The 12,095-nt window shown below is 41.8% G+C and overlaps 1 protein-coding gene across 6 annotated transcripts in view; it reads right to left on the minus strand.

Annotated features, from left to right (window-relative positions):
- Positions 1 to 5,131: 5,131 nt before the first annotated feature.
- FSTL3 (follistatin like 3) overlaps positions 5,132 to 12,095 on the minus strand; it is a 37,313-nt gene continuing 30,349 nt past the window's right edge. For 5 of the 6 annotated variants that reach the window (XM_039349462.1, XM_039349466.1, XM_039349463.1 and 2 more), the window contains 3 exons: positions 11,009 to 11,224; positions 9,575 to 9,802; positions 5,132 to 7,664 (listed from right to left, as the gene is read on the minus strand). In XM_039349462.1, coding sequence (XP_039205396.1) covers positions 7,612 to 7,664; positions 9,575 to 9,802; positions 11,009 to 11,224 — 497 coding nt within the window. In that variant the 3' untranslated portion in view covers positions 5,132 to 7,611. The remainder of the gene's footprint in view (positions 7,665 to 9,574; positions 9,803 to 11,008; positions 11,225 to 12,095) is intronic. The other variant, XM_039349461.1, reaches the window with a different exon arrangement.

A 12,095-nucleotide genomic window follows, 5' to 3' on the forward strand; every position in this document is an offset into this window, starting at 1 on the left:
ACAAACGGTTGTCCAATCTCTTCATAAAAACAGCCATAATTTCTGGAGGCGTTCCACTGATTAATTGCCATGACTTTTTTCCTTATTTCTAGGTTGGTTCTCTCTTTGATTAGTTTCTACCCTTTGCTTCTTGTCCTGCCTTCAAGTGTTTGGGAAAAGATAGATGGAAACACCCCCCCCCTTCTTTTTCGTAGCTCCTCAAATATTGAATGATTGCTATCATGCTTCAGAAAAACCATCCAATCCGGTTGCAAAAAAAAATTCTTGAGGTCCGATATATCCCCTCTCTGCACAAGGCCCTTTGGCCATTACAAATGTTTTCTTCAGAGTGTCATTGACTAGGACATTTTTTTTAAAAAAAATATTTTAATTTATTGGATGTATCTGGCCATTTATCTTGCATGCCTGACCCTGGGTGGCTAACAGAATGTGAAACATCATTAGTGTAAAAACAACAGATGAACACAAAATAACTCTAAGCAAAAAAACATAAAATGGTTTGCTGGATTAGTTTTTGCTGGATTAGGTTTGGACCATTCTGATCAGTTGCAACTTCTGGATGTTTTCTGAGGGGAGGCACATGCAAACCACATTGCAGTGATCTACTTAAGAGGCAACTGAAGCATGGCTGCCTGTGTGTGTAATGCTCCTAATCCAGGAAGGGGCATAATTGGCACACCACACAAAGTTGTGGAAAGGCCCTTTTGGACAATGGAGCCACCTAATCCTGAAACTGGAGCTGTGGGTTCCGGAAGGGCCCGCAATTCACACCGAACCCCATCCAAAATGAAAGATGAAACTAAGAGACCAAAGTTGATTCTTCTGGGCGAGATGAGAATATGGGATGGAGCCAGTGGTGGGATCCAAATATGTGAACAACCGGTTCTCTGTGTGGATGCCACTTCCGGAAGTCCGTTCTGGGCCTGGGCAACAAAAAATTAACTACCGGTTCCGCCGAACTGGTGTGAACCGGCTGAATCCTACCACTGGATGGTTTTCTTTTTTCTTCTATTAATTCTTCGCTATTCCTTCTGTATCCTTTGTAAGCTGCTCCAATACTTTTAGAATGAAGCAACCTGGCAACAAGAGCCGTAAAAGAGAGAAATCAATCTAATCATCCTGCAGTGTGGTCTTACTATCAGGTGTAACGTTAGTTACCATTTTATAATGCCTTGGTATGATGGATGCCTTGGAATACTGCATCCAGTTTTGATTGTCACGAAACTCTGGAAAGATTCTGGAAACGGTGCAGAGAAGAGCCACAAAGATGATTAGAGGTTAAAACATGTGAAGAACAGTTGCAAGAATTGGGTATGTCTAGTTTAATGAAGAGAAGGATGAGGGGGGACATAATAGCAGTCTTCCAAGATCTTAGGGGCTGCCCCAAAGAAGAGGGAGTCAAGCTATTATCCAAAGCACCTGAAGGAAGAACAAGAAGCAACGGATGGAAACTCATCAAGGAGAGAAGCAACCTAGAACTAAGGAGAAATTTCCTGACAGTGAGAACAATTAATCAATAGAATGGCTTGCCTCCAGAAGCTGTGGGTGCTCCAACTTTGGAGGTTTTTATGGACACTGGACAGCCATTTGTCTGAAATGATATAGGGTCTCCTGCTTGAGCAGGGGGTGGACCTTCAAGGTCCCTTCCAACTCTGTTATTCTGTTATTGTGGCCTTTGCTTCCCACTATGATGTTGGTACACTTGCTAGATTCACATGGCTCTGCTAGGAAGAGATCCTTTCCAGCTGATGGGTGTTCCAAAATCACTTTTAAAAAATCTGACTGCCAGGAAAGAGCAGATGTATAGAACTGTTTGGAGGGAAATTGGAGAGCTCTGGTCACATTTGCCTGGATACAGTTCAGAGGACGGAAGAAACAGAGTAGGAACAAACAAGACCCTAATCGTTCCAATCTCTCTGAAACTTCCCAGAGAAAGTTTTCATGGCTGTGTTTGATACAACATCTTAATCTGGTTATGGTGTGCAGCATTTGCTAGATTCACATAGTGTATTCAACGATGGATGGATGGATGGAAGGAAGGAAGGAAGGAAGGAACAGAAATAGAGAGAAAGGACAGAAGGAAGGAAGGAAGGAAGGAAGGAAGGAAGGAAGGAAGGAGGCAGGGAAGGAGGGAAAAAAAGAAAGAAAAAGAGAAGGAAGGAAGGAAGGAAGGAAGGAAGGAAGGGAAGGAAGGAAGGAAGGAAGGAAGGAAGGAAGGAAGGAAGGAAGGAAGGAAGTACAGCAAAATGCACAAGTACAGCATAGGTGGCACCATGCTCAATAGTAGTAGACAATCACTTAAATATGAACCAACTGTGTGCTGCAGCTGCCAAAAAGGCCAACACAGTGCTAGGCTGCATTAACAGAGGGATAGAATCAAGATCACGTGAAGTATTACTACCACTCTTCAATGCCTTGGTAAGGCCACACTTGGAATACTGCATCCAGTTTTGGTCACCACGATGTAAAAAAGATGTTGAGACTCTAGAAAGAGTACAGAGAAGAGCAACAAAGATGATTAGGGGACTAGAGGCTAAAACATATAAGGAATGGTTGCTGGAATTGGGTATGTCTAGTTTAATGAAGAGAAGGATGAGGAGGGACATGATAGCAGTGTTCCAATATCTCAGGGGCTGCCACAAAGAAGAGGGAATCAAGCTATTTTCCAAAGCACCTGAAGGCAGGACAAGAAGCAACGGATGGAAACTAATCAAGGAGAGAAGCAACCTAGAACTAAGGAGAAATTTCCTGACAATGAGAACAATTAATCAGTGGAACAGCCTGCCTCCAGAAGCAGTAAATGCTCCAACACTGGAAGTTTTTAAGAAGAGACGACAACCATTTGTCCGAAATGGTGTAGGGTTTCCTGCCTGAGCAGGGGGTTGGAATAGATGACCTCCAAGGTCCCTTCCAACTTTACTACCACTACTATAATTATTATTATTAGGAAGGAAAGTTTAAAACTATTACGCTTAACTTGTGTGAATGCAGATGTTAGGACTCTGCCCAATCTGGTTAAGTTTAGTCCACTCCATCCCCATAATCTTGGGCTAAAAAGCTGTTTTATAATGTGCTTAATATTTTAGACCGAAAGAGAATTTTCAGTTTAAAATAGGTTAAGCTACTTCATCCCGAGACATTAACTCTTGCCCGGTGGCCTCAAATAAGTCAGAATATTGATCTATTGTTTATCCTGAATGCAGAAGATAACAGAGAAAGCTGCTTTTTCAAGATTAAACTATTCAGAGATCTAATCCTGCTTTCTCTGCTGCCGTGATCTCATGCAGGGGAGGGCCAACTTCCTCCCTTTGTAATGTGACAAAAACGAAGCATCTCTGTTCACATCTTTCTTCTAGCAATGCCAAGGATGAGCATTAAATTAGGTTCCCTGGGAGTCACCTGGCTCAGCAATGACCAAAATTATGATTTAAAGTTCTCTTGATTTTTATAAGCCTACTTCTCTGCTGAGCTGCCTTGCAAGTCTGCTGAGATGATAACAGCCTAAAGATGAAACACTTCTGCTGGTTTGCAAACTGAAGAGAGAATTCCCCTCAAAAGTCCAAACACCAGTGGGCTAAATATTTTTGTCCTAGATAGTAACATGTTTGTGTTTGTGACTAATTTGAAAAGATTGTCCAGTGATTGAAACTTTTTGACAGTTTATTATTAGCTGTATCCACTCATACAATCACCAAGAGTGAGTTGAAAGTGCTTACAGTTGAGAAAGCAAAAAATAAAGCAGTTCTTGTAAATTGAAGGAACACCTTATGGTCCCCTGTCCCCTATAGGGTATAAGTGAGTACAATGCACACATAGGGCTAGCAAAAGGCTAGCAAAAATTAGGATGGAGATGCAACGCTCTTGAGGAAGTCTTTATAGGTTTTATATAACTTTTTTTAATGCACTGGACTACACAATATTTTTTCATAGAATTGTGCCTCTCAGCAAGAGGCACAATCTGTCCAGGAGCCAAAATGAATCGACGCTTTCAGGCAGAAGGATGTGTGGGAAGTCAGCCCCCCAGAGAAGGAAATATTAAAAGGGCAGAAAAATAGATTTTCTCAAAGGATCTTAAAGAGGCAGAAAAGCATGCCCAGTTTTCTTAATAGCCCCAGGTCTCCCTCCCCCAAGCAGAAACCAGCTCTGTAGAAATGCAGATGTAAATAATCCAGGAAAGTTGGAGGCCCCCAGCTAGAAGCTTAGGAAGACAAAGGCACCTAAAATCTACATACCCCACCCAAACTCTAAGACAGGACATAATAGGATTAACCCACAGATGCCAAAGGGAACACTCAGACTCAGATCAAAGTTCATGCCACAGGAACAACTCCAAACAAAAGGCTCCAGAGGGTATAAAAACCCACTCCCTACATGTGCTCACTCTCTTTTCTTCCAGAGCCATCTTTCTGTCTGGCTCTCCTCTTCAATAAACTGCCACCTTCTTTCTAAAGCAGTCATCATGTTGTTTATGGACTGAACCATGATGAAGACTTTTCTTTCAACAGATGCAACCTACCGCAACAGGAATTAACTTTAATAAGTTCCTTTTCCCTAGGACAAAGATGGTGTTTCCTGACCTTCTGTTTTCTGCCTCCTGTTTGTGGTGTCACTGCTGCTGGGCCACAACAATTTCCCTGCCTTTTCCATTTGGCCTGAATGAACCCTGTTTTCCCTTCGCTCCCTATTTTGTAAAATTAGAACCATCCCATCTGGAGTAATTTGACAATTGCTTCAGAAACCAATTACGGCAGCCATAAAACTTTGCCTGCTGGATGATTTGTTAAGCTGGATGTGATTAGAAGACACATCTGTTGCTTTTTCTGAGAAAAATTAAGTAGAGGCCACCAAAATTCTTTAGTAGAAGAGTTGTAGCTCATACACTTGATTCAAAACAACCCCAAACCACAACACTGATGTTTACGCATTTCAGCGACAAACTTGACTTGGCTTTCCGTTAACTGAATTGTGCTACCACCAGTATTTTACAGGTGAAAATAGGGAGGCAACTTAGAAAAACTTGGGGGGGGGGTTACTCCCTCAAAACACAGCAAAAACTCCCATGAGGTGAGGTAGATTGCAATGTCAGGACAACATCCAAATCCCCCTTGAATAAATTTTCACAAACAAGAAATTCAGAGGAATGAAAAGAACAAATTTATTAGTGCTCCTCCAGACTCTTCCTTTTGTTTTTCCCTAAATCTTATAAAACAATCTCGTTTAGATTTGGGGAATATGGAGATTGCCAGCCAACCATTCCTGTTTGCCCAGCACCTCAGTTCTTCCCCCTTCAGTCAAAAAAGTAAAAGAAAATAAAGAGAACAAAAAGACAAGGCCATGCCATTCCCCCCCCCCATTTCTTTAGTCTTCTCTTAATTGTTCAAATTCAGCAAAAAAAAGGCTTATTCCTTGATGTAGCTAAGAGACTGCTAAAGAAAAGTGCAGGTTTTTGTTGTTGGTGTTGAAGTTCTGTATAGTAAAGACTTCAAATGGAATGTGCCCATTGTGATCGCAAGTTGTGATGGTTGTAAAGCGGGTCACCCATAGGAGCAACCTGATTTTATGAACTTTTGTGTCAATGGTTGTGAAGCAAATGCCGCAGTTATTAAGCTGGTGGAGAATTCTGGGGGTTGAAGTCCACAGGTCTTAAAGTTGTCAAGGTTGGACACTCTTGTTCTAGAACGACATCTGATAAATGAAAGGGTGTAAAAAAAATATCAGATAGCCAGTTTGATCTAGTTGTTAAGGCACCAGGCTAGAAACCAGAAGGCAGGACACAAAGCCAGCTGGGCGATCTTGGGCCAGTCAGCCCTAAGAAGGAGACAATGGCAAACCACTTCTGAAATCTTTCCAAGGAAAATGTAGGGACTTGTCTAGGCATCCACAGAGTCAAGACTAACTTGAAGGAACCAAAAAATAAAAAACCAGGGACTCAAGCATACAAAAATAGAGAAATTGCCTGTTTAAAACAATAAAGAAAAGGACGAATAGAATAGAATAGAATAGAATAGAATAGAATGGAATGGAATGGAATGGAATAGAATGGAATATCATGCTGTCAGTAAAAGAATGCTATGTACACATTTTACAACATACACAGTGAAGCAGATGACAAATTTAAAATGGACATATAGATAAAATTGGTTGGAAACTGCCTATCATCAGCGTGATACCTCCCAATTCCATACACACACACACACACACACACACACACACACACACACACAGAGAGAGAGAGAGAGAGAGAGAGAGAGAGAGAGAGAGAGAGAGAGAGAGACCCTATTTACATGATGAACCTTCGTTGCTTGGAAAGTTCATAAACTTTCCAATTTTCTGAGTGGAGACATGTAACAATATAGAGGCAGTCCTCAACTTAAGACCACAATGGGGACCAAATTTCTATTGCTTTGCAAGATGGTTGTTATTTGAGTCACACCCGATTTTGCAACCTTTTTTGCCACAGTTGTTATGCAAATCACTGCAATTGTTAAGTGAATCATGTGGTTGTTAAACGAACCCAGAGTCCACCATTTAACTTTGCTTGTCAGAAGCTGGGTGGGAAGGTCACAAATAGTGATCACATGACCCCGGGGTGCTGCAGTTATCATGATTACATGGTAGCTGCCAAACACCTGAATTTTGATCATATGACCCTGGGGAATGCTGCAATGGTCGTAAGAGTGAGAACTGGTCATAAATCACTTTTTAAAAGGGCTGTTCTAACTTTGGTCACTAAATGAATGGTTGTAAGTCAAGGAGACTTCATCTCCAAGAAGACAGAGGAATCAAAAAGGAATATTTGATTAAATCAGAAGGAACCTATTATTGAAGTCTTGTTGAAGCAGAAAGTTTGGATAGAGGAGGGTTGACTGAGGCAATGAGGCAGGCTGGGAGTTTTGGGAATGAGGTTATATGCAGCAATAAAACAGCAAGGCAATATACACAAAGACAAAAAAAGGGTAAAGAAAACGGACAAATAAAATATTTCAGGGAATTCTAGAGAGAACTGGCCCGGTTTTGAATTAAGCAAATTTCATTTTGAAAGGATAAAAATGGATTTTCCTTAGAACAATGGAAGAAAACTTTTCTCAGTTTTGGAGGAAAATCTGTGTGAAGGGTTTGGGAGGGATCAGGCACATCCTCTAGAACAGGGGTCTCCAAACTTGGCCGCTTTAAGACTTGTGGATTTCAATTTCCAGAATTCCTCAGCCAGCCATACTGGCTGAGGAATTCTGGGAATTGAAGTCCACAAGTCTTAAAGCAGCCAAATTTGAAGACCCCCTGTGCTAGAAGCAGGACTAAAAAATTCAAAATGGTGGCAGCAACTGAGCGATCAAAGCCCCACCCCCTTTTAAATGGGTGGGGCTATCATTGCTTGGTCCTTGCCACCATCTTGACTTTTTTGACCCCCTTTCCCAATACCCGTGGTACAAACTAGGACTTAAGAATTGAAATGCGTCTGTGTCTAGGTTACATCTCTTTCTATTTATATAAATAAGATTTTTTTTCCTTTTGGTTTTAATAAATACCAAGTATATAATGCACAGTCTGTACGTTATTACAGATAATGCCCCTGAACATTAGGAACTGGACAAATCACCCCAAAATAGATTTTCAGATGTAGTTTTCTTCAGCATCATCTGTGTCCAAGGCGTTTTTATTCAGAGCTATGGAAGGAAAGAAAGAACAAATTAATCCCCTTTCATTTTATGCCGGGCATCATTACAGATTGTCCTCGATCTGCTTCTCTTTAAAGCAGACATTGCTGATTTTTTTTTTTTTTCTGAGAAGGACTCTATTTGGTTTACAAGAGGCAAATGGGAAAAGCTAAAATAGAATCAAGCGCTTCTATTTATTTATTTTGTGGAAGTTTTCACATGTTTTTAATTATTTTAGAATTTTAGAATTGTAAGCTGCTCAGAATCACTTGGTGGAGTTGAGCGGCCATAGAAATCAACAAATCAACAAATAAATAAATGCAGAGATAGGTCAAAAAAGTTGAGATGGCACTCATCTTTTAGGGGACTGGAGGCTAAAAGATATAAGGAACAGTTGCTGGAATTGGGTATGTCTAGTTTAATGAAGAGAAGGACGAGGGGGGACATGATAGCAGTCTTCCAGTATCTCAAGGGCTGCCCCAAAGAAGAGGGAGTCAAGCTATTCTCCAAAGCCCCTGAAGGCAGGACGAGAAGCAACGGATGGAAACTAATCAAGGAGAGAAGCAACCTAGAACTAAGGAGAAACTTCCTGATAGTTAGAACAATTAACCAGTGGAACAACCTGCCTCCAGAAATGGTGAATGCTCCAACACTGGAAGTTTTTAAGAAGAGACTGGACAGCCATTTGTCTGAAACGGTATAGGGTTTCCTGCCTGAGCAGGGGGTTGGACTAGATGACCTCCAAAGTCCCTTCCATCATCATCATCATCATCATCAACAACAACAACAGTAACAACAACATGCAATAGAAAGCTGATTTATCTATGTAATTATTCAGTTTGAATGTATTTTTGCATATGCATTGCAGATTCCATTTTAATTTTTTCTACACCCCTCTCCTGGTCTTCCCTGAAGGGAATGAATTAAATTAAGTTCATTGCTACCAATTCCTTCTGCCTTTCTTCCTGTTAAACCTATGCAATGCAGACTGGGGAGTTCTGGGAGTTGAAGTCCAAGTCCAAGTAAAGTTGCAGAGGTTGAGAAACACTGGTTTAAGTGTTTCTCAACCTCTGCAACTGAACTTGGACTTGGACTTCAACTCCCAAAATTCCCCAATCTGCATTGCTGGCTGGAGAATTCTGGGAGTTGAAGTCCACACAACTTAAAAATGTGGAGGTTGAGAAACACTGTATTAAACTGAACATTTTTAGATAATGTATAATTTTGTTTAATTACATCTTGAGGCCTCAGACTGAACCCCTGGTTTTAAAGAGGGGTGTTTATTTTGTTCCCAAACTAGGCCAGCTAATGCTTCTTTGTTGGAGGCCCACTGCTGTTGAGAGCAATGGACCCTTGTCCTTAAATCTTGCCTGGAAAAAAAAACATGTTTGTTCCCCCTAGTTGTTCCATCTAAATTTAAAATTCAAGGGGAGAATGCTCTCCCTCCCAGTTATGTGTGAAATAAGATTGTCCAGATTTGGGACAATCATGATGTTTGACATTGGGGGTACAAACCCAGAAGCAACTGCAAACTGCTGCAGGAGTTTCTCCTGGGGGGGGGGAGTTAAAAATTCAAGATGGTGGCCACCACCAAGCATTTAAAGCACGGGTCTTCAAACTTGGCCCTTTTATGACTTGTGGACTTCAAATCCCAGAATTCCTCAATCAGTGTGCCTGGCTGAGGAATTCTGGGAGTTGAAGTCCATAAGTCATAAAAGGGCCAAGTTTGAAGACCCCTGAATTAAAGCCATAGCTCATGTAAGAAAAGGGCGGGGTTTCTATTAGACTGTGATGGTTTCCATCTTGACATTTTTGACCCCTCCCCAGTGAGTACCCCCAAAACTACAAGATCTCTGGCCCTTTGGTGCAAAGTCACTGGCTCATGCCATGCTAGTTTCCCCCATCAAAGCCAAACATACCTGTACACCTTCCGTAATGCCGGATCCCTATGGATTGACCAAAATAGCAGGTGGCTCGCCGTAGGTGGCAAGTAGAAGGGTAGGTCACATTGTTGTTCCCACAGATTGTGTGGTCTAGGCTGGTGGGGTCTGGACAGGGTTCAACTCGACACATCACACAGTGAGCACTCCCGGTCTGGTCCACAACACAGGTGTGGGTTCCGGGGCAGACAACACTGGAGCAAGATTCTGTTGCAAAAAAAAGACATTGAGATCAACCTTGGCAGGTAGCATTTGGGGGTAGACTGTCTCTTGACATGGAGGTTCCTTGCATTTCTATGGAACACAATAGAAGGATGCCCAGAGTCATAGTATTGGGATGAGTGGCTATATAAATCAAAATAAACCAATAAAATAATAAAATTTCTGACTAGACCAACATTCTAACTCATGAAGAATCAAAAATTGCATGAGGGCAATATCCTCCTTCCCATTGTTGATCCCATTATGTGGCATTAAGAGTCTCTTTCCTCTGAAGTTTTTTTCAACTTTGACAACTTTAAGGTGGGTGGACTTCAACTCTCAGCATGCTGGCTGTCGAATTCTGGGAGTTGAAGTCCATCTATCTTAAACCTGCTAAGGGTTGAGAATCACTGATCTGGAGGCTTCACTCATCTTTTAATATCCCTTTTATTTTATTTTATTTTATTTATTTTTAATTTTTATTAAGTACAAAGAAAAGAAAGGATTAAAAACATTGAACATGGTAAATTGTCTTTGACTGACATTTCAGTCCATATTGTACATTAATTACATATAATATACCTATATATAACTACATTTCTAGTCTCTATCTCAGTTTATCTCTTTAATGTGACCTCCATTTTTTCCCTCCATCTATAAAATTTATTCCATATTCGATAAAATTCTGTTTCTTCCTTATTTTTTAATCTTTTAGTTATCCTATCTAGTTCTGCGCAATATATAATTTTCTTTATTAGTGCTTCCCCACTTGGTACTTCCATTGCTTTCCACTTTTGAGCAAATCGTATCCTTGCTGCTGTGACCACATGGATAATTAAATATGTGTCCTCTTTATTTACATTTTCCTCTAGTATTCCTAATAGTAATGTCTCCGGTTTGTATTGAATGTTTTGCCTAGTCATTTCTATTGCCCAATCCCAGACCATATGCCAGTAGACCTGTGCTTCTCTACATGTCCACCATACATGAAAAAAGGTGTCCTTTTCTTTTTTACATCTCCAACACATAGATGAATATCCGTTATACATTTAGACCAGGGGTCTTCAAACTTGGCCACTTTAAGACTTGTGGACTTCAACTCCCAGCTGGCTGAGGAATTCTGGGAGCTGAAGTCCACAAGTCTTAAAGTGGCCAAGTTTGAAGACCCCCGTCATAGATCAGAAACCCCCATGGAGGAAGAGCCCAACTCACTTTTGCATTGTCCTTGATACATGACCTCCAGGTCAGGCAGCCCTTTGCATTTGGCAGTGAGAAGCTCACATTCATCTTGGTAGGTGAAACCATTGGAACCACATACTTGAAGCTTCCTGGGAAGGTTGGAGCAATCTGGAGCACAGATACACTGCGGGCGTCTATGCTTCATTTTGCAAACCTTGCCTGCTCCACAGTCCACCCCTTCGCAGGACTCTGAGTGAAGAAATAAAAACAAAGGGTCAACCGTGGTTAGAAGAAGTATAAATCAGAGTGCATCTCAGAAAGTAGAGAAGGACAGATCATTTGTGTTGCTTTCTTTATAAATAATGTGTGTGACTATGTGTGTATCAAAATAATGGAATCCCCTCTCTTGATCTTAAAGGGCATCATAAAAATGTTTTCTCAATCTTAGCATGAATGGATACGAAGGTACATGTTGAGTCCGTGGCGGGAAAACAGACACGAGAAGCAGCTGGAGTTCTCAGTTTCATTTATTCAGCATTCAGCTTACAGGAAGATGGCTTCAGCCTCGCCCAAACGCCTCGCAGCCTCTTATATAGGCAACTCCCGGGTAAATGGGTTACTTTTCCCGCGCCAGCACCCGCGCATGCGCACGGCGCTGGCGACAGCCTGTCTGGTCCCGGGCAGCTTTGCACCTGCCCGGGACTGCCTGCAAACGCCCGAGCCGTTTGCAAGGCTCGGGACATAACACCCCTTTCCCCCGGGCTAAAACTACTACCAACATACAACATTTATTTTATATGACATTTTGCTCCCCAGTGCTCCCACTGATTACTGGCTTTTGCCTTGCCAGCAATGTTATGTAATCTTCTAGATACTTAGGAGATTTCTTTGCTCTCTGTGACCTTCTTAGCTCTGGGTTACTGGCATAAGTCCCCTGACTGGAGGGAGGCGTGAGCCTGTTCTCTCTATTGTGCCCTGGTGTCTTCCAAGGACTGTGCCCCGATGCCTGGCCTGCTTGCTTGCCCACCGGGCTCGTCAGGCCAGGGCTTCTGTTACTTTGTGACCTGGTTGACCTACCTAGCTGTAGACCCTCAGGCCCCTTGAAGTGATAGCCGCTGCT

The sequence above is a fragment of the Crotalus tigris genome, unplaced genomic scaffold, assembly GCF_016545835.1.
Source record: "Crotalus tigris isolate CLP2741 ecotype Arizona unplaced genomic scaffold, ASM1654583v1 scf7180000018278.843604, whole genome shotgun sequence".
In the NCBI taxonomy this organism is placed as follows: domain Eukaryota; kingdom Metazoa; phylum Chordata; class Lepidosauria; order Squamata; family Viperidae; genus Crotalus; species Crotalus tigris.